This window comes from Polypterus senegalus, chromosome 8 (genome assembly GCF_016835505.1).
Source record: "Polypterus senegalus isolate Bchr_013 chromosome 8, ASM1683550v1, whole genome shotgun sequence".
NCBI lineage: Eukaryota > Metazoa > Chordata > Cladistia > Polypteriformes > Polypteridae > Polypterus > Polypterus senegalus.
Genome location: NC_053161.1, coordinates 106,193,933 through 106,220,600, shown reverse-complemented (window position 1 = coordinate 106,220,600; position 26,668 = coordinate 106,193,933). Strand labels below are relative to the sequence as shown.

At 36.3% G+C, this 26,668-nt stretch overlaps 1 protein-coding gene across 3 annotated transcripts in view; it reads right to left on the bottom strand.

Annotated features, from left to right (window-relative positions):
* itpr2 (inositol 1,4,5-trisphosphate receptor, type 2) overlaps positions 1–26,668 on the bottom strand; it is a 583,413-nt gene that overhangs the window by 69,980 nt on the left and 486,765 nt on the right. For 2 of the 3 annotated variants that reach the window (XM_039761550.1, XM_039761552.1), the window contains 2 exons: positions 10,998–11,090; positions 8,841–8,974 (listed from right to left, as the gene is read on the bottom strand). In XM_039761550.1, the coding sequence (XP_039617484.1) occupies positions 8,841–8,974; positions 10,998–11,090 (227 nt within the window). The remainder of the gene's footprint in view (positions 1–8,840; positions 8,975–10,997; positions 11,091–26,668) is intronic. The other variant, XM_039761551.1, reaches the window with a different exon arrangement.

The window sequence follows — 26,668 nt, the reverse complement described above, 5'->3', positions numbered from 1 at the left end:
ACACACACTAACAAAATACCCGCGCTTCGCAGCGGAGAAGTAGTGTGTTAAAGAAGTAAAGAAAAAGAAAAGGAAACATTTTGAAAATAACGTAACATGATTATCAAAGTAATTGTTTTGTGTATTTGGCCGCAGGGTCAAGAAGTTGTTTTCGTCTAGCTGCATGAGAAAATGTACCACGACGTCTGACACGCCTCCTTTTTAGTGTTTTCTCACAGCTTGGATTGCTGCTGTTATAATCGGTTTGAGTCTACATATATATATATATATATATATATATATATATATATATATATATATATACCTATATATATATATATAAATATATATACACATACCTATCTACATCATATATACACACATATACATACACACACAAATTATACACTGTGTGCACAATCATTAGGTAAGTGAGTATTTTGACCATATCATCATTTTTAATGCGTATATTCCAACTCCAAGCTGTATTAACTTGAATGCTTATTGGATTTAAGCACGTCAGGTGATGTGTATTTGTGTAATGAGGGAGGGTGTGGCCTAAGGAGATCAACATCCTATATCAAGGTGTGCAGAATTATTAGGCAGCTAGTTTTCCTCAGGCAAAATGGGCCAAAAGAGATTTAACTGACTCTGAAAAGTCAAAATTGTAAAAAGTCTTTCAGAGGGATGCAGCACTTTTGGAATTGCTAAGATATTGGTGTGTGATCACAGAACCATCAAACATTTTGTTGCAAATAGTCAACAGGGTCGCAAGAAACGTGTTGAGAACAAAAGACGCAAATTAGCTGCCAAAGATTTGAGAAGAATCAAACGTGAAGCTACCAGGAACCCATTATCCTCCAGTACTTTCATATTCCAGAGCTGCAACCTACCTGGAGTGCCTAGAAGTACAAGGTGTTCAGTGCTCAAAGACATGGCCAAGGTAAGGAGGGCTGAAACCCAACCACCACTGAACAAGAAACATAAGTTGAAACGTCAAAACTGGGCCAAGAAATATCTGAAGACAGATTTTTTTCAAAGGTTTTATGGACCGATGAGATGAGAGTGACTCTTGATGGACCAGATGGATGGACCTGTGGATCAGTAATGGGCACAAAGCTCCACTCCAACGTGGAGGTGGGGTACTGGTATGAGCTGGTATTTTTAAAGATGAGCTAGTTGGACCTTTTTGCATTGAAGATGAACTCAAAATCAACTCCCAAACCTACTGCCAGTTTTTCGAAGACACTTTCTTCAAACAGTGATACAGGAAAAAGACCATGATTTTTATGCAGGCCAATGCTCCATCACTTGCATCGAAGTTCTCACTGCGTGGCCAGCCAGTAAAGGCCTTAAAGATGAAGGAATAATGACATGGCCCCTTCCTCATCTGACCTAAACCCTATCGAGAACTTGTGGGCACTTCTTGAACGCTAGATTTACGGGGAAAAAACAATACACCTCTCTGAAGAGTGTCTGGGAGGCTGTAGTCACTGCTCCACAAAAAGCTGATCGTCAGCAGATCAAGAAACTGACAGACTCCATGAATGGAAAGGCTTATGACTGTTATTGGAAAGAAGGGTGGCTATATTGGTCATTCATTGATTGATTTATTTTTTGAAATGTCAGAGATGTTTATTTGTAAATTTTGAGGTGTTTGTTTATTATTCTCACTATAACAGATGAAAATAAACAAGTGAGATGGGAAAATTTTCATTTTCCTTTAGTTGCATAATAAATCTGCACACTAATAGTTGCCTAATAATTGTGCGACATATGTATTCCCCTGATGATGTTCACACTCACATTTCCGTTGAAACATTCAGGTTTCAGGTTTATTAACATTTTGGATTGACTGATAGCACTGTGTTTGTTCCATATTAAAATTAATCCTCAAAAATACAACTTGCCTAATAATTGTGCACACAGTGTATATATGTGTGTGTGTGTGTATGTATGTATGTGTGTGTATATATAATGTAGATAGGTGTGTGTGTGTATATATATATATATATATATATATATATATATATATATATACATACATATATACATACATACACACAGGTATGTGTGTGTATAGCTTTGGTCACTGAGTGCAAGGGAAAAATAATAAAATGTAGTGTATAAGTTATTAAACAGTAAAACATTAACGTTTTAAGAAGTAAAGCTACATTGAGCACTACAGGAGTGGTTTCGGGTAAACTACATTTTAAAGACGGTGTAACACAACAGGTAAGTAGTACTAACAGCAGCTAAAATGTATATGGATCATCTGTCGGTAGTAGATCCCTTTTGAAAGGCGCTACACGACGGCTGTGGTATAGAAATTACATTTTCTATGTGAACGTCCAAATTTCTGCCTGTGGTAATGTGAAAGAAAATCATTTTTCTGTCCTCTGCAGTGTTAAGAGAGAAAGGGTTTGGTTCTGGATAAAAGGAAAAAAGGTGTAAAGAAAGGAAACTTGCCTTTTTCTTTAATATAGTATAGAGAGAGGTCTTCGCTGATGATATAAGCGTTGCGGTGGGTCTCATGTAGACTGGAGAGATGGCCCTGCCATTAACTGTCCGGGATGGCACTGTCGGCCCTCCACTCCTGTGCGTGTCTTCATAATCCGACCTCATAATCGTATACGTGTAAAAGAAAGTGCGAAGCGCCTTAATATTAGCTTGCCGCGGTCTAGAAATGGGATCCCGGGTTTACAGTTGTCTGGGCTATAGCTCATGGGAAGGGGGTGTTTACAACAACAACATTTATTTATATAGCACATTTTCATACAAACAGTAGCTCAAAGTGCTTTACATAATAAAGAATAGAAAAATAAAAGACACAATAAGAAAACAAAATAAATTAACATTAATTAACATTGAATAAAAGTAAGGTTCAATGGCCAGGGGGGACAGAAAAAACAAAAAAACTCCAGACGGCTGGAGAAAAATAAAATCTGTAGGGATTCCAGACCATGAGACCGCCCAGTCCCCTCTGGGCATTCTACCTAACATAAATGAAACAGTCCTCTTTAGATTTAGGGTTCTCACGGAAGGGCTTGATGAAGATGGTCACGTAGAGTTCTGCCTTTTAATCCATCCATCATTGTTGGAGCATCATGAAGCTTTGAGTAGGTGGAGGTGGCACAGGCCACCACCACAAAGAAACCGTAAAAAGAAACAGAGAGTAGGGGTCAGTACAGATTTTAGAGCCACCATGAATAGTTATTATGATGAATTGAACATATAGAGTATCAGGATTAAGTTAAATTGAAGTTATAGAAAGGCCATGTTAAAGTAATGTGTTTTCAGCAGTGTTTTAAAGGGCTCTACTGTATCAGCCTGGCGAATTCCTATTGGCAGGCTATTCCAGATTTTAGGTGCATAGCAGCAGAAGGCCGCCTCACCACTTCTTTTAAGTTTTGTTCTTGGAATTCTAAGGAGACACTCATTTGAGGATCTGAGGTTACGATTTGGAATATAAGGTGTCAGACATTCCGATGTATACGATGGGGCAAGATTATTTAAGGCTTTATAAACCATAAGCAGAATTTTAAAGTCAATCCTGAATGACACAGGTAACCAGTGTAGTGACATCAAAACTGGAGTAATGTGTTCGGATTTTCTTTTCCTAGTTAGGATTCTAGCAGCTGCATTCTGCACTAGTTGCAAACGATTTATGTCTTTTTTGGGTAGTCCTGAGAGGAGTGCGTTACAGTAATCTAGTCGACTGAAAACAAACGCGTGAACTAATTTCTCAGCATCTTTCAGTGATATAAGAGGTCTAACTTTACTTATGTTTCTTAAGTGAAAAAATGCTGTCCTTATGATCTGATTAATATGCGATTTAAAATTCAGATTACAGTCAACAATTACCCCTAAGCTTTTTACCTCCGTCTTGACTTTTAATCCTAATGTATCCAGTTTATTTCTAATAGCCTCATTGTATCCATTATTGCTAATCACTAAGATTTCAGTTTTCTCTTTATTTAACTTGAGAAAGTTACTATTCATCCATTCTGAGATACAAGTCAGACATTGTGTTAGTGAATCAATAGAATCGGGGTCATCAGGTGCTATTGATAAGTACAGCTGTGTGTTTACTTTCACTTAAGGCAGAAGCGCAGTCAGCGTCTCAAAGGCCGGCACAGCCACGCGCGCGAGTGCCGGCTGCCCGACTTTTGTAGTATTTTTGCAGTGCAGGAAATGCCACTTTTTGCAGACACGTTCACATGAGCAAAACTCTCCATGCTCTTTAGAGGTCTTGCTTTCTCTGCGTACTGCGTTCATAGTCAGTTCACGTGAGCCGCTTGGAGTACATGCATCGAAGCTTCTGAGATGTGCCTGTGCTATCTCGTGCGATCTTGCGATGTCCACGGCATTATTTGATGTTAGCTAAGACCCGGCACTTAAAAGTTTCTCGCTACAGCAATTTTAACTCCGTTACAAAGTGATCCAAAGTCTCGTTTATACCTCGTGTCTTCTCATTAAACTTGTATCTTGCGAATAAATTATTCTGCGTTTTTCTTCAGCGCTCTTTGGGGGCTCTTCCTTCCTTTCTACGTACTGCGGTCATAGTCAGTTCACGTGATTATGTGGGAGGCGTGATGATGTCACACGCAGCTCGGCCCCCCACGGCCATCAGGCTAACGTCCATTACAGTATATGGAGAAAAATAGGTTCCAGTTATGACCATTACGCGTAGAATTTCGAAATGAAACCTGCCCAACTTTTGTAAGTAAGCTGTAAGGAATGTGCCTGCCAAATTTCAGCCTTCTACCTACACGGGAAGTTGGAGAATTAGTGATGAGTGAATGAGTCAGTGAGGGCTTTGCCTTTTATTAGTATTTTATTAGTATATATATATATATATATATATATATATATATATATATATATATATATATATATATATATATATATAAACTCTTCAAATTATGCTTGTAGACAGAATAACTTTAACAATCCACAATACAAGTTTCTCCATGAAGTTAATACTTTAACTTTATTATTGTATCCCTATCAGAAAATGCACATTGTTTGATGTAGGAACAGATATAAACAGAAAAATATAAGTAGATTTCATTGCTCAAAGCAAGTCAACTATGGTGACTTACCTGCTAAGACAACTTTACAGCTTAGCATAATGTGGAAGACTTGTAGCCTGTATCTATAAAAGAAACACTGGCTTTCAGAAACCTTATTAGCAAGATATCTGCTTTCTTGAAGTGCACCTCAAACCTGATAGAAAATCGTTTACTAAGAGAGATTCACTGATCTTGACTTTGCTGAGGATGCTGTGATGTTTGCAGAGTCCATGGTGGCTCTGACTGGGGTTCTCGAGAAACTGAGTCTGAGTGTCTGGGCTTGCGAGTGTCCTGGGTAACAACCAAGATCCAAGCATTTAATGACCCCCTTGGGCACAGCCACGAAGGTCCAAGTCTTTACAATCCTGGTGCTTCCTGTTTTGCTATACAGTAGCGATACATAGACGCTATCCAGTGACCCGAGGCGAAGACTCGACTCTTTTGGTACTGTGAGTCTTCGGAGAGTCGTTGTGTACCACTGGTTTGACTTTGTATCAAAGGAGTGGTAGCTCATGGAGTCCCGAATGAGGCATATTACCTGCATTGCGAGGGAGCGTCAGTAACAGCACTACAGTCATGTGGCGCAATTCCCCATGGGTGATCTGGCTTGCAGGATACATATTGTTGAGGACCTGAGTGGATTGGCCAGATCAAGGGGACACCTGGCTATGGTAGATAGATGGTCATTTCTGGAGGGTGGGAAAAAGGGCCGCATGTCTGCCTGGGGTGTTTGCCAATGCTGGTGAGTGTGGCAACGTGCTGTACCAGTGCATGCTCCCCAACCTGAACCTGACTGGTGTTTATTGCTGTATATTCTTGTTGATTGCTGGAGGACTCGCAGAATAAAATTTTCATTGTAATGAGTATATATGACAATACAGTTGAAGTGTGGAATGCCTCAATCAATTTTTGGTGTCTGTGTACGATATAAGACACTATTCTCTTTTAACAACCCTGATAAAAAACTTCTCAGTTATGGAATCTTGGGCTCACACCAAAGGGGAATTGTCTTTCAGATATTCTTTTTGAAAGACTGCTTCTTATGAGATACATAAAAAAAGATATCATGCGTATTAAAGAATAATTATGAATGCACAAGTCTCTGATATTTTTTGCAACCCTCAGCTAGTATTTTTTGCATTGTTTTTACTTTTGTTGTCTTAAGTAAAACATCATTTGTCAGCAAAACATATGAAAACTGTCACATGATATACTTTAAATGTCTAATGTCTACGATTGATTGCCTGCTAAACCCAGGTAACTCAAAGGAATGCCTCCTAAGTACTTCCAGTAAAACCTGTGAGGCTATTGCTGTATTTTTCAATCAAAAAATTAATGATATTAGAAATAACATAATATATCCCTCCAACACTAAGGATCCTCCTAAACCCCAGCATCCTGCTATAAACAAATTAAACTCTTTCACTAGGATAGATTTACCTGATTTACAAAAAATAATATCTCAATTAAAATCCTCTACCTGCATCCTTGACCCAATACCAACAAGGTTTTTCAAAGAAGTATCAGGCGTGCTAACTGATAATGTTCTGGACATAGTAAATTCGTCATTAGATGCGGGGGTCTTCCCAGACTGCCTTAAGACTGCTGTAGTTAAACCCTTTCTTAAGAAACATAACCTTGGCCCCTCGGCTCTTGAAAATTTTAGACCCATCTCTAACCTGCCTTTCTTAAGTAAAGTTCTGGAGAAGGCAGCCATTATGCAGTTAAATGACCATCTCAATAAACATGCTATTCTTGATAAATTTCAGTCAGGTTTTAGAACAAATCACAGCACAGAAACTGCACTCGTTAAAGTAGTAAATGATTTGCGAGTGAATGCAGACAGAGGCCATTTATCTGTTCTCATCCTCTTAGATCTGAGTGCTGCATTTGACACCATTGATCATAATATTCTTAGAAATCGCCTTAGTCAATGGGTGGGCCTCTCTGGCAGTGTCTTAAATTGGTTTGAATCCTACCTGACAGGGAGAAAATATTTTGTTAGTTGTGGTAATTACAACTCGAAGACACAGGATATCCGATATGGTGTTCCACAAGGCTCTATCATGTGTCCACTGCTCTTCTCAATCTACATGCTTCTGTTAGGTCAGATTATCTCAGGGCACAACGTGACCTACCACAGCTATGCTGATAACACAGCTGTACTTATCAATAGCACCTGATGACCCCGATTCTCTTGATTCACTAACACAATGTCTGACTGGTTTCTCAGAATGGATGAATAGTAACTTTCTCAAGTTAAATAAAGAGAAAACTGAAATAGTAGTGATTAGCAATAATGGATACAATGAGGCTATTAGAAATAAACTGGATACATCAGGATTAAAAGTCAAGACGGAGGTAAAAAGTTTAGAGGTAATTGACTGTAATCTGAATTTTAAATCGCATATTAATCAAATCGCTAGGACAGCATTTTTTCACTTAAGAAACATAGCTAAAGTTGGACCTCTTATGTCTGACACCTTATATTCCAAATCGTAACCTCAGATCCTCAAATGAGTGTCTCCTTAGAATTCCAAGAACAAAACTTAAAAGAAGTGGTGAGGCGACCTTCTGCTGTTATGCACCTAAAATCTGGAATAGCCTGCCAATAGGAATTCGCCAGGCTAATACAGTAGAGCACTTTAAAACACTGCTGAAAACACATTACTTTAACATGGCCTTTCTATAACTTCAATCTAACTTAATTTAACTTAATCCTGATACTCTGTATGTTCAATTTCCTCATAATAATTACTCGTGGTGGCTCTAAAATCCGTACTGACCCCTACTCTCTTTTTCTGTTTCTTTTTCCGGTTTGTTTGTGGTGGTGGCCTGTGCCACCTCCACCTACTCAAAGCTTCATGATGCTCCAACAATGATGGATGGATTAAAAGGCAGAAGTCTACATGACCATCATCATCAAGTCCTTCCGTGAGAACCCTAAATCCAAAGAGGACTGTTTCATTTATGTTAGGTAGAATGCCCAGAGGGGACTGGGCGGTCTCATGGTCTGGAATCCCTACAGATTTTATTTTTTCTCCAGCCGTCTGGAGTTTTTTTGTTTTTTCTGTCCCCCCTGGCCATTGGATCTTACTCTTATTCGATGTTAATTAATGTTGATTTATTTTGTTTTCTTATTGTGTCTTTTATTTTTCTATTCTTTATTATGTAAAGCACTTTGAGCTACTGTTTGTATGAAAATGTGCTATATAAATAAATGTTGTTGTAAACTTTTTATAGTTATGTAAATGTTACAACAGTGTCAAATTAAAATTTGCTTTGTTTAATATATAAAAATGAGGGCACTTATATGTGCTCATTTAAGTTTAATAAATAAAAATACATGCATTTTGTTTACTTACAGGCTTTTTGTGATTATATTGACAGCATACATAACTGCTATTATGTGCTTGTTAGTGAATGCATATTCAGTCCCAGATGTTTTATCAAATATTCAGTAAAATTGTAATGGATATGCTTGCTGAATAAAATAAGTTTTATATCTTAGGTACTAACAATAGTAATATAATATGCAATATAATACATAGCTTAATAAAAAAGTTATGTTTTTCAATACTTCTTATTAATGTTATTAAGTAATATTTAATATAGTATATTACTATATAAAAGTCACCTACCTGACTCATAAACATACCTTTAATAATTGTGTTATATATATTATTATTATATATTTATTTAATGAAACTCTGTAAAAAGCCAAGTTTCTATACTATATTACATGTCATAAATGGTGAAGCAGGCAGAATCCTATAAGCCAATTACCTCCTTTGATGGTTTCCTTAGCACATCTCCTACACCCCCACCGTTTCGTAAACCGTGATTTAATACTGTTATGATGCACATAAGCAAAGTGTCACAGACTCTCTCTTTGCCATCATGATCAACATCTTCATCACCTGAAAATGATGTAAAATAATTAAATTAAAAACAAAAAACCTAAATAAAACACAAATATGCATATGGAAAATTTAATTATTTCACATTCAATACCACTTTACTGTCATTGTAATAAATTGTGTTTCCAAAACATCATCAATACATTAAATGATCATCCACCATATATTTCCTAAACCTGTTTAGTTCAAATCAATGTTGTCGTACTGGTCCTATCTTGGAAGCATCAAGACACAAACTAACCCCATAGTGCCAGGCCATCTTAAAAATAGCTACACACTAGTTTTACACACACTTAGCCACATAGGGCTAATTTAAAGAAAGCCTCTAAACAAACAAACAAAAAAAAAAAAAAGAGGGGAGAACGAGTAAATTAACATGGACAGGCAGGCCACTTGTAACTGTGGCATCATTTGACCATGATAACAAAAAGAAGAATTGCTAATCTTAAAATTAATATTGGCAATTCATCAGATAAATATGGTACACGGTTAATTAAAATGCTATAATTAGCAAGAGTATAAGCAAGTCACTTAATAGGTCAGTGTAACAGACTGGTCAAACACTTAGAAGTCAGGCAGTTAGTCAGTCATTTTCCAACCCGCTATATCCTAACACAGGGTCACGGGGGTCTGTTGGAGCCAATCCCAGCCAGCACAGGGTACAAGGCAGGAACAAATCCCAGGCAGGGTGCCAGCCCATTGCAGGACACACACACACACACACACACACACACACACATACTAGAGACAATTTAGGATCCCCAATGCACCTAACCTGCATGTCTTTGGACTGTGGAAAGAAACTAATAAATATAAAAAAGTCCTTACAAGAAAGCTACAGTGTTCTTAAATTGGCAAACTAGATGGTTTTGCCTTGTTTCTCACCCCTTCAGTACTTAGCAGCTAATGTGTGGTGAGCATACTGGTGCAAAATGGCTGCCGTTACATTATCCTTGTGGTTGCTGCATATTGGTGGAGGTTGAAGTGCCTCCCCACTCACTATGTAAAATGCTTTGAGTAGTGAGAAAAGCACTATATAAATGTAAAGAGTTATTATTCTCGATCCACTGCAATTAAGTCCTTCCAGTTCTGCTTTTCTTCTTGTTGGCTATTACTAGTGTTTGGTGTACTCTGGAGTGGAAATGTGAAAGATAAAACATTTGTCATAGTGTTGCACTGATGCACTGCAAAAGGGAACAGCAACTAGCTGTCAATGGACAGATGAAATCTGAGACTAAAATATTTGAAATGTATGTGTTCCTTTGTTGTAGATGAAACAGGTAAACACAAACAATTCCTTGCAACTAATAAATGTCACAAGGGTAAAGCAGTTTAGTATTTTACAGGCATAATTTCTTAGCCATGAGCAAATAAACCTCATCCTAATTGTAGTGATTGACCATTTATCAAAACTGGGCCATTTTTATTTATAAAAAAGCTGTTTTTCCTGCTCTGATTTTCAAAGAATTTTGGCAAGTTATATATTTTTTCTATGCAAAGTATTATGGAACTTGAGGAAGGCACATGTAGTTCTGCTGCTGGAAGGTGGTCTATAAAGAGAGAGGAGCTTGGCAGAATTTAGAGAAGATCAAAATATGAAACTGATGGTGAGGTAAGGAAAATACTATGGATAAGATAAGAACTCAACTGCTTGTTTCTAATTAAAAGTGCAACAGCAAAAAAAATCAGCTTATCGATTATGCAGAAATTACTCTTAAGCAAAAAGATATGGTGCAATTTAGCAGCAAAAAAGCATTTGTTCAAGTAAATCAACACTAATAATCTTCTGTTCCAATAATAAGACAAGGCAACTTGAAGCATTGGCAATAATAGCAAAGTAAAATTCAAAATGAAAATCAGTGGTTTTCATAACTTTGTAAATTAAAGTGATTAATTAAATTGTTCTGTTGAAAGTGAAGCTTCACTGTGAGTTCCAATAAGCTTGATTGGTTTATAAATTGTTTACTCAAGTGATTAAATGAATATTGTACCTTTATAAAAATAACATTACTTTCATTCATACCTGAAGAGTGAACAGATAAAGTGGAAGTACAATTCTCCTTTGAGCACGAGTTCACCATCGAGCTTACGCTAGTTTTGAGAATATCTACTTTGCCTATGGGGAAAAAAGGAAGATGAAACCCTTTGTTATCAAAGTACAGACAGGTTATAGCAGGGATAAGGCAACAGATACAAACTGTAAATGTAATATACTGTAATGGCTGTAGGAGTAGTATGATGTTAGAGGATCAGGTAATCATGAAGTAAGTAAGTTAGAACAAAAAGAAAATTGGGTTTTGGGAAATTTGATCAAGGCAATCCAAAACATTTGGAAATGTAAAACTGTCACACAAAGGACTGTATGTACTCTAAAAATTTGCAGTATGAAAAAAAAAGAGACTGTAACATCAATGGCTTTTACATGTTCAACAACAATGAATGTGGTTGTGTCAAGGAAATACTGTATACTGAATAAAAATGCAAATAAAGACATTTATAATAATTTCAGCATTTACCTTAATCAATATTATTAAAGAAGTAGTAAAGCTTACTACCTTGTTGTTATTCCTTTCCCTCTATTCTTTTCTGTGCTTTTGTCTTTGGTGTTTAATTTAGAATATGTGAGTGTAACTGAATGGAGGACATTGGATTTCAAGCAAGACAAGGATTACTGACAAAACAAGAGCTTAACTATGAGCAACCCATGTAAAATTCAGACAGTGTAGTTGTTGCCAGTTGTCCACTAGTGGTATCAGTAGGGGAAAGTGAGAAGTTCTGAGAAACAATGCAAAAGTATTTCCCGGACTGATGGGTTCACAGGGTAATCCCTATGCCATCTTCAGGATTACAATGCACAGTGATCAACATCAGTGAATATGGCATGCTGTCTCTCTGCTCTAGGTTTATTAGAAAAAGCTATCAAGATGATTGATTTTACAATTTGATTTAACAGTTTTAAGGAGCATGTTTAATAAATTATTCATTACTGTAATAACAGAGTTTTCAAATGGATTGTTGCATTTTATTGTATAATGTCATGAAAAAATCTAAGCAAAATGATATATGCATTTTTAATATCTGCTTTATTAAAATGAGTGTACATGAACAAGCAGTCTTATACTAATAACTTCTACGTCAAAAAACGGGAATGGTTTTCAAGATCATAGGGCTATATTTACTTTGCTCAGATAAAATCACTTGCAAGCTAAAAGCAGGTCACTTGTAGTATGTGGCCACTAATTAGTGACCTGTTGGGGCTTAAGGTCACCTTTTTTTTGAAGAGTTTAAAACTCACCATGTGACTTCAAGGTGATCAGTGATCTAAACAAACATGTCAGGAGGGAAAAAACAATGGAAATGAATAGATTTACATAAGATTAAAGATTAAATTGACAGTGTTTGAAAAAATTAGTCTATAGCCTACACAGAATGTTGTTTGACACACCAAAAATACTTCATAAAAGTTGCATTTTAAAAGCATATCGTTACAGATTGCCTTTTCTCTATGTGCTTGTATAGGTTGCCTCGGGGGACTGGGATTAAAGGATGTCAAATTGACACAATTTGGAAGACTCTGTTTAAGCAAACGCTCTGGCAGCTTCTGTCTTAAGTTTGCCAAAGCTGCACTAACTCTCTTAAACTAACAAAGTGGCCTATGCAAGGTAAAAAAATCTAAAGGTTTTATCATCTCTCTCTCTCTCTAATGTTTATAACAGATAAAATAATAATGTTAAGGAAAACTTTGGTTTAGATCTTTATATATAATACGCTGTCTGTCCAGGATTTTAAATCACCTGTAGTTTGCAAACCGTTTGACCTATTGACCTGAAATTTGGTACACATACACTACATGACGTCTACTATCCACTTTCAGAGTGATGATTGACTTCCAAGGTATTTCTTCTTTTTATTTTATTGTAGAATCAACTCTCGGCAGCGGCCAGCCAGGTGGCCGTGTGGCACATGCGTATCGGTGCCGTTCTCATCCCTACCACCTTCACTGTCACTTCCCATACCTCTTCATGTTTTAAATCAATATTGAGACAGATTAAAGACTTAAGTGCCAGCTTAAGTGAAAAATTAAAAAGTACTAAGTAATTGCAACACAAACACTGACTTAATCAGTTTTAACGGGAAAAGATGCAGACAAAAGAAGAGAAGAAGCGGGCCGCTAGGGTGGAGAAAATAAGAGCTGTTCAGGAAGCAGCAAGCGCATCAACCTCTGTGCAAACGAATGCTAAAAGTACAGAGAAAGAGGATGAAAACTAAAAATGGTCAAGTCAAGTGTATTCACTGCACGATAAAGTGCAGTGTGCTGTTACTGGTTTATAGATAATCTTCAAAATGACCTGCACATTCATAATTATTTAAAGGGAAATCATTAATAATGCACATATTGCAGTAATTATTTTAATCATTTACCAAAATATAATTTTAAATATTGCACATTTCTCCTTTTTTCTCAATAAATTCAAAAAATATATTGCTTTACTGAGACCATTAGTTGGTACAATTGGAATTAATTGCAGACTTGTTTTTTCAAATGTTTAACTGCTGAAAATAAACAATAAAAATAATAAATTTTTTCATACTAAATTTATTTACATGACTTTTGCAATTTCTTGTGAGACACAAGCTAGAAGCTATGCTTGTATGTACACTTTGCAATTACCATTTCCTAAGTTTACAAAGATGGTAAGGTTAATACCAATTAAATCTTTAAATTATCAACATGAAAACAAAGTTGATTTAAGGGTTATCGAACTACAATTTGAAAACAAATAAATACTCTACCAAGATGATTGTTACCTCCCATCTAACATGTTAAACAACAGTTTATGTATAAGAATAGTTTGTGGCTCTTTTTGAAGTGAAATATATTAATTGTATCTGCTCTAGCTTAAACAGTTAGGGAATGTAACAGCCATCCTTCGAAAGTTAATGCTTAAGGTTAAATTCATGTAAAAGTTTACTTAATTTGAATAGAATGCAATTTTTTCATAGCTATAGAGTATGGTATAGCTTTTTACCCCCTGTAAGTTAATGTAAAATAGAACTTTCTCGGCTATACCTGTAATACAGAGTGTTAATTAAGCTATTTAAGTAAATCGTCTCATTATTAACATGGACTGTTATGACATATTTGCTTTTTGCAAATGGGACATGCATACAGTTTCCTGACAGCTTAGAAATGGTTCGACTGTATGAATAAACTAGAGAAATGAAACAAAAAAAAAAAACTTCAAAGAAAATTTTCTTCGAACAAGAACTTTACTTTGCAATATCAATTTTTTCTCTATTTTTGTGCCAACTGTTTTGCTTTGAACTCTTACTAAAACTTTTAAAATGATGATATTTGGTCTGTGGAATTATTGCAACACATTTCACACTATTGCCTGAATCCTATGAAGCAAACTAAGATCTGCAGAACTTAATTAATTTTGGACATGGTATTACTGTTGTAGGGAAACATATAGCTGAAAAATGAATTTAAGTATAGTAAATATAAATAGCACAACATTCTACTGACAACTTCATATTAACTATGATTTTTTAAATATCTGGCATTGCTAATAGTAACTTACCATACAACACTGAAAACATTAAGTGTGTATGGCTTGACCAATGAGTATTTTAAATTATCGTCAGCAAGAGATTTAGAAGATAACAATAACTAATACTAGTAGATTTTTAAAATTTATTTTATGATTTTTATTAAAAATACTAGTAGAATTGAAACAGGCAGCTACAGTAGGAGCACAAATACATACAATATAATTTACCTACACATTCAAAAAAACTTTGATGTATTTCCACTCTGAAGATTTTGAAGTTAAACATCAGAAACCATTTGTATCAGAATTAACTTGCAAAAACCAAATGTTGAACTGGTCAACAGGCTAGAAAGAAACAGCATTAGTAAGAGGTGTTCCTCAGAGTAAGGGAATGATTTTTAATCTCACTCCTGCTCACTTTCTAAAAAATCTCCTCCATCTTCTGCACAAAACTGAATAAAGCTGTGCATGCTAACTGCAGCACTAAAATCACACCCCATATGCCAAAGCATTAAATGAGGGCCGAAAAGACTCTAGCTAGATGTTATGCCTCTGTCAACCAAATGCATGGTAAACACAATAAAATATTGACCATAAACTATGCCATATGGTAGAGAATCCTAAAAAATGTAATCCAAACTGCTGTGGTAATTTGTATGACAAGAAAATGGCATCTGGTTTCCTCTCTTAACATCAATGAAGGTAAAAGAAGTACAATGTTGTAGGGGTTCAACAAATTATTTTTCTGTAAATGATTAATTGCTCAGCTATTTAATTGATTCATTTAATGAATAATTTTGTACAGAAAAAATATAACAGATATAATAACAGACTTAACATAATGTCATGCCAGCAGTCTAACTTGAAACAAGATCAAATAATTAAGCTTTTGGGATCTTATGGACCTTAGTGTTACAAAGGAGCCACTCTAACTTATTAAACATGTATTTTTTAAAAAAATTTTAAACTGAGACAGATGCTATTCATAGACATTGTCAACATAGCTGCTGGGCATATTTTGAATAAAGTGGCTAAATAATGTTTGTAAAGTATAAATGATACCAACCAAAACCATATTGTAGGATTCGGGCAACTCACGTCTGTGGAAGGTAAAACTGAGATAAAACCAATAATCTAATTAAATTAAACTAAATAAATTAAATAACTATAACTTAAAGTTTTCAGTTACTTTTTGCAGTGCCAACTTTGGTACAGCTTCATGCTTTGTTCTGAAAGAGTAATGACTTTAAAAATAGCATTTTTATTAAATTCTGGCTGCTTGTTATTGCCAATATCACATTTAAAAATGTATTTTATTATTTATAAAAATTACAAGTAGGTATAACAATATATGTACAGATTAATTTTTTTATTTTAAATTCTTGATGTTCATCAAGAATTTTTCACTTTAGAAAAACCAACCTACTGGATACCTTAATCAGTAAATTACCTCATAAGAGCACATTAATAATCCATCAAATTCCTATGCAAAAGATTTTGCGCAACTCAAAAATTAATTCACTTAGAACAGCTCTCCTTCAAAGAATAATGTTTCTTTCAGACGAATGAGGTGAGGTGAAGAAATCAGAAAACATTATAGGGCGTATTCAGTATAATTTGCATGGTGTTTTTCCAGGACTTTCCTATTCGGCGATATGAGTGCTATATCATCATCAACGTGCCCACTATGACTTAAGAGAGAACGTGGAAAGAGTTCAGAACTGCTTAATTAACAATTTATATTAAATTAATTTTATATTAAAATCAGGATTTTGCCTAGCTGTATGGTCTGTGCATTTGTTTCTAAAAAAAAAAACACAAAAAAAACAACTTCCCAGCAGCAGCTTCCCTGCTGGCAGACAGCTATGTGTTGCTATGTGTTGCAATGCCATGAACTCTCTTTCAGTTTGGATCAGCTGCACTAGATTTAAAAAATATATCTTATGAAGTTGGACTGACTAATCATGGAATATAATTTATAAATTTAATAAATGGAAAAAAATACCTAAAAATAACTTTATAAAGTTGACCTATATTTATATAGAATGTTACTGCCGCTCAGTTTTATAAAATGCTGACAAATAGTTGTCTTTAGGATCCACAAGATGACAGTTAAACAGTTATAAGTTCCAGGCCCTTGCATAAATATCTGGCAAAAGGTGAAAATAGAACTCTTCTTGAACTACAGCTAACAAGTGTATTTAACAGAATAGTCTATCACACTGAGTTAGTCTGACCTGTACCAAAACATTGGTTTACTTTAGTGTAATTACGAGTAATAATGGTGGCAACTAACAAGTACATTTAGGAGACATTTTATCTGTTATTTCTGAAGAAATACTGAGACTCTAACCGTCCTGTCAACTTGAATGAATTTCTCAAGTTAACCAGCTTCACAACACTAAAAGAACTATTGTCAAACAACTAAGCAAGTGCAAATGGGTTACTTACAGTATTGTTGTGTTGTCCTGTACTATACTTCTAGTGTACTTCCTCTACAGGTGTTCAGGCATTGAGCTAGTGCTGTTTTGGAACACTATCTATTGTTTTACAGAATCAAAAAAAACAACCATTTACTCTGATTTGTCAGGTTAAATTTTGCCAAACATTTGGGGGAACCTACTTCTACTAAATGTGGTGCAGCTGCCACCATAATTAGCCTACTCAAAAACAGTACCGAGAGCTGTACCAATGAGCAATGTGCGGGTGGGGCAGGGATGATCAGTTAATTAAGGCTACATGGAGGTAGCCAAAAGAATCTAAGAGAACTTGCTCATGAACTTGAGTGCACATACAAACAAGTGGGACAATACAGTGCCAACAAATATGTGCACAAAAAATGCAAACAGGTAGTAAAATGTTACTGTTCTGTGCTAGAAAAAAAAAATATAAGCAAAAACATATAATGCGAGGAGAAACACTATACAAAAATTAGGAGACAAAACAAAACTTTTAAGCATGCTTTGCAATATATGGTGCTACATTGTGTGCCATACCTTGCAAAAAAAGCCTAAATAAGGCACCCATCCTTATGTCAGTATAGCATGGACATCTTAACACTAGAATTACCAGAGCCTACGATAAAACTCGTAAATCAGTCCCACCTTAAATCGCTTCTTAAAACCGTTCTCACCTCTCCGCCAGCGTCTTTTGTTAATCTAAATGTGCTGATAAAAGAAAAGCTGCAAGTAGCCGGCTATTTCATCCCCCCACCGACCGTACACAAACCTCTCCCAGCTCATGCCTTGATTGATTATCTGGGAGTGAAGTGGAGTTTTAGAGTGGAAATAATAGATCGTTGTTTGGAACACACGCATTTCATGTCTGTTCCGTTTCTACAGTAATCTGTGCAAACACATTGTTAAAACAGAAACGTTTTTTATATTCTAGTAGTAGATGAAAAAATGTAAGCATAAACTATATAATGTATGAAGCCTGAAGTCCAAATATCAAAGAAATATTTTCACAGAAGGTACAAATCTAACACAACAATTGCGTTTTTATTCAAAAATATAACTGCAGAAACAAAAAGCCGCCTTAACATGCGACATTGACACTTGCTTATTACGACTGCCTTCGTGGCGCAATTGATTCAGCTCCCGACTCGGAATCAAAAGGTCACAAGTTCGATCCTGTGCCACTCCGTTTTGAGAAGTAAACTACTCTTAGTCTTACTAGTTTAGAGTAAAAACATACATTTGATTTCAATCTGTAACAGCCGGTGTAATTTAGGATACTTGTAAAGGTTAGCTTTTTTATTTTTTATTAGTCAGTTTTATTATCTCGGCCGTGTTCATGAGCCCAAACACACCCCACCCCCGCATCTGATACTGCTGTTTTCACATAGACGCGCTATAACAGAGGTAAACTCAGCTCCCTTCTACATTGGAACAAGAATGCACATACCATTGCTTGCATACTAAAGTGTCAGCAGGCACTTTTCGTGGCATTACACACATTTTTGAGCATGCCCTCTGCACACTACTTGTGACTTTAGGCTTTAGGAAGTATAGCCTTCAGAGTACTATTACCTCAATCAGTGACACAGAGAAAGTAGACAGTAAAAATAACAACAATCAATAAAATTCATTTAACATCAGTTTCAGCTGTTCATGTATTGCAACAGCCCTGGAATCTTGGAAGTCTTGGAATCGTGAATGGATGAAAGTAATTTAAGGAATGACAACATTTCATTCTACAAAGCTGAAATATACAGATACAATTTGGTGGAACAGAGCAAACAACAACTTTATTGTATTTATTATAGATGTGCCATTAACACTAAACAAACTATACTACACCTTGATAATTTTTATGGAGTAGAATAGCTTACTAGAAAGTCATCTATGATCACCCAGCACAAAAACCAGTAACAGATGTACTCGTTTTAAATTGCTTTTAAATTAAAAATTAAGAAAATGGGTTCCTGTTCTTTCAGTGACTGTTCTTACTTACTACATTTTTATCTAGAAATGTATAGACTTGCATCAGAAATATATGCTGAGATCCCCAAAGCACACTTTAGTAAAAAGTGAAATAATAATTATTTTGCTTAGGCACAACACTTATCTGGAAATGCTTATTAAGTCTGTGGCAAACGTGACAGTCTGACGACATGACTACTCAAACTGTGACTACTCACATGATTCTATTGAAAAAATGAAGTGTCATGCACCAATGTACAGTTATGTTGTTTACTGCCCAAAAATAGTAGGTCACTAAAAATGACAAAAGTTTCAGACATTACTGCAATGAGTGTGCTGTGATATAAATAGGCTTTCCTTTAATGTTTGTGTGCCTATAGCTACCACAATAGGCTCTAAGCTGTAATCCTAATATAGGATTGAGCAGGTTCAGTTAACTTTGAGAAGGAATAGTTGTCCATCTAGAATTAGGGTGCCAGGGATGATGTTATATATACTGTACATATGTTACATGGTTTACTGTCAAATAATGCAAAGAGTATGCAACATATGTTTCGCCCTTATTTGGGCTCATCAGGTGTACACACTCCATAGCACCCCTCTTGGGGATCAAACCTCAGATGTAGGCGTCAGAAGCAAAGCCTCTTTACACTGCGCCATGGAGTGTGGTTTACTTATTTGACAGCCGGTAGATCGGATTAATTACATTCATAGCATCCGTTTTCCGAGTCACGACCTGATTGTATGGGTGGTGGTTACCTACCAATAAGAGCGAAACACGTGTTGCATACTCTTTGCATTAAATTATGTAACATTCTATGATATGCTTCTCATAACTGAGAGGGCACCCGTGGCAGATGTTTGCCGAATGCAGACCAACCACATGCGTTACCAGGTAGGTAGTGCATATATATATATATATATATATATATATATATATATATATATATATATATATATATATATATATATATATACTTACATATATACATACACTAGCAAAATACCCGCGCTTTGCAGCGGCAAAGTACTGCCTTAAAATTTTTATTAAGAAGAAAATTAAACCTTTTTAAATTGAGGAAAGATATACCAATAATTATTTGTTAAGGATCTCTTTCTATACCACATTGTCAGTTCGGCCCTCCGGTTGTAATATGACCAAGCTGTGCGCTGAGCTTACTCTTGAGCATGCAATATACAGTTGGCCATGGGAAAAGTAATCTTGTCTCAAATCTCACAGCTTGGATTGCTGCTGTCATAATCGGTTTGAGTTTCATGGTTTGTTTCAATTACGACAGTATTTGCAGGACTTGTGTTGAAGTGACATTCGGCATCTGTCCAAGCGTTGTAAGCATACAACCGGTTTGATCGATAACTTCGCATCCAGCTTTTGAGAGTTTAAACATTCATAAACATCAAAGTGTCCACTACTGAAATCGTCACCTGTCAATCTAAGATGTTTAAGAGGCATTGGCGGTTGTCGAAAGGTGTAAAATATTTGGCCATTTTGGTACATTTGAAAGCGACAACCGAACAATTCAGCAGCGGCCATCAACTTACATGCAGAACCATGGATGAAGGGCTTAAGCATTTCACTCTTATAGTGCTCCTGTGTAGCATAATTATCTCCTGTACCATCATCAGTCCACACCATGAACATGTCCCAGTCATTCGATACATAAGATACAATGTTCCTCCAGATATCAAGAGTGAGCCTGATATTGCCGTGCAATATGTAACAAAGAGAATGGAGAAGGCAGGTGCCATCTCCGGGCAAGGAAACCACTCGGTAAGTGACAGTTCTTTGATCAATGGTGATCACCTCGATAGACATGTTAATGGGGGTACGGTTGGAACGAAAAAGGAAATGGGTACCTGAACAATGTAAAGTAAGTCTAAAATACCTACACAATAACTATAATTGTAATAAACGAACAATAGCACAGCGGAGAAGCCGTGGATTAAATAAAAAGGCTGTAGTTATCAGCAGGGAGACGTGAATCCCGTGGCGAAGCAAGGAAGGGAATGTAGAGACCAGAGTGACAGACAGCCTTATATAGGCAGGCAGCCAACAACGTGGGAGGTGTTGGGATGGGGGACCCAACGCCGCCTCACACGTTGACCGAGCTGCAGGCTATGGACATATATATGTACGTAAGTAGGATTCAGTTAGCGTTGGGAACCCGCGTTCCAAATTTCTTGAAGATGGGCCCATAAGTAACAATGACCATTGGAAAGTACAATATGACGTCCGACAGTGGCGTCATACCAGCGAAATAAGTACGTATATTGGTTTCAGTAAGCACAGGGAAGCCGCCTACCAAATTTCGTGAAGATGGGGCCATAAATAAGAAAGTTCAACATGGTGGACGTTGTCGACCGTTATGACCGTTACGCATAGAATTTTGAAATGAAACCTGCTTAACTTTTGTAAGTAAGCTGTAAGGAATAAGCCTGCCAAAATTCAGCCTTCTACCTACACGGGAAGTTGAAGAATTAGTGATGAGTCAGTCAATCAGTGCTTTGCCTTTTATTAGTATAGCTATACATACATATACTGTACATATATATATATATGTACTAGCAGAATACCCGCGCTTCGCAGCGGAGAAGTAGTGTGTTAAAGAAGGTACGAAAAAGAAAAGGAAAAATTTTAAAAATAATGTAACATGATTGTTAATGTAATTGTTTTGTCATTGATATGAGTGTTGTTCTCATATCTATCTATCTATATCTATATCTATATATATATATATATATATCTATATCAAAATACCCGCGCTTGGCAGCGGAGAAGTAGTGTGTTAAAGAAGGAAAGAGAAAGAAAAGGAAACATTTTGAAAATAACGTAACATGATTGTCAATGTAATTGTTTTGTCACTGTTATGAGTGTCGCTGTGATATATATATATAGCAAAATAGCCAGCTTAGCGATGTCATGTGTTAAAGAAGTTATGAAAAGAAAAGGAAACATTTTAAAAATAATATAACATGATTGTCAAAGTAATTGTTTTGTGTATTTGGTGGCAGCGCCACAAAGTTATTTTCGTCTAGCTGCATCAGAAAATGTACCATGACGTCTGACACTCCTCCTTTTTACTGTTTTCTCACAGCTTGGATTGCTGCTGTCATATACACACACACACACACACACACACACACACACATACATACATACACACATACATATATATATATATACATACCTATCTACATCATATATACACATACATACATACATACACACACACAAATTATATATATGTGTGTATGTATGTATGTATGTGTGTGTGTGTGTGTGTGTATATATATATATATATACACATACATACATACATATATATACACATACATATACTTTGTGTATGTTTGTATGTGTCTATATGTGTGTGTATAGCTTTGGTCACTGAGTGCAAGGGAAAAATAATAAAATATAGTCTATAAGTTATTAAACAGTAAAACATTAACGTTTTAAGAAGTACAGGTACATTGAGCACTACTGGAGTGGTTGGGTAAACTACATTTTAAAGACTGTAACACAACAGGTAAGTAACTAACAGCAGCTAAAATGTATATGGATCATCTCTCGGTAGTAGATCCCTTTTGAAAGGCGCTACACGACGGCTGTGGTATAGAAATTACATTTTCTATGTGAACGTTCAAATTTGTGCCTCTGGTAATGTGCCTTACCGGCAATTAAAGAAAATTAGTTTTGTGTCCTCTGCAGTGTTAAGAGAGAAAGGCTTTGGTTTGGGATAAAAGGAAAAAGGTGTAAAGAAAGGAAAGTTGCCTTTTTCTTTTATATAGTATAGAGAGATGTGTTCGCTGACGCTATGATCGCCTTTTGGGGACAGTCGCGTGGGTCTTGTGTAGACTGGTGAGACGCCCCGCCATTAATCGGCTGTGATGGCACTGTCAGTCCTCCACTCCTGTGCGTATCTTCATAATCCGAGCTGAGGACCTCATAATCGTATACGTGCAAAAGAAAGTGTGAATCGCCTTAATATTATTTTGCCGTGGTGTAGAAAAGGGGTCCCATGTTTGCACTTGTCTGGGCTATAGCGCAGGGGAGGATGAAAAAAATTAAAAGTGCTCACTTTGACTTAAGGCAGAAGCGCAGTCAGCGTCTCAAAGGCCGGCACAGCTATGCACGCGCTGGCTGCTCGACTTTTGCTGGGCAGGAGACCCCTTTTACACACGTTCATGATATCAAAAGTCTCAGCTCTTTGGAGGTAATTCATATATTATATATATAGCAAAATACCCGCTACCTGAGCGGAGAAGTAGTGTGTTAAAGAAGTAATGAAAAGAAAAGGAAACATTTTAATAATAACGTAACATGATTGACATTGTCATGAGTGTTGCTGTCATATATATTCCTGCCTAAATAAGTCACCCTCGCGCTCTTACTTTTTACCGTTCATTTAATCATGGCTAGTGGCGGAAAAATTATAAAATGGAAGGAGGATGGCTTTACCAAAACAATTATTGATGGCTTAATCGATTATTCATAAAGCTTGAATTGGTGATCTGTTTTTCTGTGTTAACCTCATATTTTTCATACTTTTCTCAAACTAAGGTGGTGCGAGGGTAAAATGAATCGGGATGCGCTGATCAATGTAATCGTGTACCAGGAAATCATGCATTGACAAAAGCTCCCTTTGCTTGTAATGCAAAGTGTGATTAAATGCATTATTTTTAACGCGTTATGGAGCACATGCATCAAGCTTCTCAGCTGTGCTTGTGCTAAGAAAAGGAAAGATTTTAAAAATAACGTAACACGATTGTCAATGTAACCTTTTGTAAGTAGTGCCTGGAGGATTCAGTGTGGAGAAACTCTAGAGACAGAGTGTGTATTAACTTGTGGATTTTTCTGTGAGTATTTGGTGGCAGTGTGACGGTTGCTTCGAAGACAGCGTTAGCTGAGCTCAGCTCAGAGCGAAATGATGAAATGGGAGGGGAGATGATGACGTGACTCCCCACCGCCTTTAACTGTCAATCCCCACAAACACAGTCTCGGAATTTGCATAAGCACACCCCTTCACCTACAATTTTAACTTAGTTACAAAGTGATCAAAACTCTCGTTTATATCCTGCGTCCTCTCATTAAACTTGTATCCCGCATTACCTGTGGGCATGTGAAACGCCTGTCTATGAACTTAATTTAAAGTTTAGGTTTACACCTTGCTTTCTTTCCGAGGTAGCAGCACTCATGAATATGGTAGTATATGTCACTCGCTCGCTTCTTATTGTTTCGTTGCCTTCTCAATTATATAATGCATGTTTTCTTAAGCGCTTTTTGGAGGTCTTCCTGGTTTTCTACGCACTGCGTTGACAGTCAGTTCACGGATTACGGGGAGGCGTGATGATGTCACACGAAACTCCCCCACGTCTTTCCAGCTCAACTCCATTACAGTTAATGGAGAAAATACCTTCCAGTTATGACCATTAGGCGTAGAATTTCGAAATGAAACCTGCCCAACTTTTGTAAGTAAGCTGTAAGGAATGAGCCTGCCAAATTTCAGCCTTCTACCTACACGGGAAGTTGGAGAATTAGTGATGAGTCAGTGAGTGAGTGAGTGAGTGAGTGAGGGCTTTGCCTTTTATTAGTATAGATATACATATACACTTATATACATATACAGTACACACAAACACACATATATATATATATATATACAGTATATATAAATTGTGACATTGTTATTATGAACATGGAGAGAAGGAAAATAAGATGTTAGCCTAACAAATCACAATCAGGAAGCATACAATGCAGTAACAGTAATTAACAATACAGATGGAAATAAAATCATTGATCATAAAAATATAACACACTACATTTAGAGAATACTACAAGTCCTTATATTCTTCTCAATTTAAAGAAGATAAGACACACTCTAAAGAGTTTTTTGTTTCTTTACAGATACCACAGTTTGATACTCTTACAGCAGTGGAACTGGATAAGCCTCTGACACTCTCAGAATTACTAGATGCTATAATCTTGCTTCAAAGTGAGAAAGCAGCAGGCCCAGATGGCTACCCAGTGGAATTTTATATAAAAAAATTAAAATAAGTTAGCTCCACTATTAATCGCAACATTTATAGAAGCTAAAACAACAAAATTATACCTCAAACTTTTCACCAAGCAGTAATTACCATCTATCCTAAGAATAATAAGGACTTCTAACCAGAAGAATTGAGAAAGTCCTTCCTTCTGTAATATCACAAGACCAAACTGGATTTATTAAATGCAGACACTCAGCTTCTAATCTTCGACGTTTATTTAATTTAATATATAAACCCATTAAATCTAACACCCCAGAGATCTTATCATCTTTGGATGCAGAAAAAGCACTAGATATGATTGCATGGGATTATCTGTTCACCACATTGCACAAATTTGGGTTCAGCCTAAACATATGTGCATAGATTAGACTTCTCTATACCAGTCCAGAAGCCTGTTTGTATTAACAACATTATTTTGGACTACTTCGAACTAGAATGTGGTACTCGACAATGATGTGCACTATCACCATTGCTCATTATAATCTCCAATGAGCCATTGGCTGATTACTTACGAAATGCATCAAAAATAAAAAAAGATTATCAGAGAAGGACTTGAGCAGAAAATATCACAACCTATATGCAGATGATATGGTACTGTATGACCCACAAAACTGATCCACTGAGAATTAACACTGTCAAGATGTTCCCAAGCTTCTTTTTCTGAATCAAAGCATCCCCTATATATATTAACAAACCATTCCTTAAGAAATTAGATTCAATCATAATCTTATTTATTAGGAATTTGAGATATCCATGCATCCAAAGGCTGACTCTACAATGACCTAAAACAGAAGGGGGCATGGCTCTACCTAACCTTAAATTTTATTAACGGGTGGCAATATCAGGCCATAAAGACCTGGGGCCTCTTGTATAATGGCGTGCGTAGAGTTCACACTAAAATATGGCGGACGAACAAAAACAGAAACATGCATATGTACAAAAAACTCCAGAAGCATAAATCTGTGTGTAAGCTAACTTCCAGATTCTTTTGCTACATAAATCCCGGTCAACGTGAAATGTAACGCATGCGCATGTGCCTGCCGCCCCACCCCAACTACTCCAAGAATTACACCTCTTTCAATGTGCAAATTAATATAAATAGCCTCTTAAGTTCAGCGTGGGAAAAATGAAGAATTTCAGCGAATACCAAGTGGAGGCAAGGAAAAACATACTACAGTATTTGTTGGTTTAAGCAGTGGTATAAACAATAAAAGAAAGTTGATCGAGTGACATAGTGTGGCGGAGAAACTAGAAAGTTCAAGTTCAGAAAGTCGTACGGTGCTCGAAATAAAAAAAAAGAAGTGATTAGATATCAAAGATGCAGTGAAAAGGGGAGTCGTAGCCCACTGTCTGAATGTCATATGGAAGCATAGTAGGGTACAGAAAAAAAAAAAAAAACAGGGACACATTGGGAAAAAAGAGGTTGAGATTTCCACTTTGATCATGTAGTTTATTTTGTAATTAAAGTAGAATGTCATTAACTTCATCTTAAAATCGTTTCATTTACTAGTTTCTCTAATCCCATCGTAACTAAAGTAGCACGTTAAATGGTTTGTAGTCTATGTGTTCTTCTATGTACTCTATGTGTGTGCTTCTTAAACGAGGTTTCTCTTACATCGACAGGACACAGAATACATTACATTAATGAT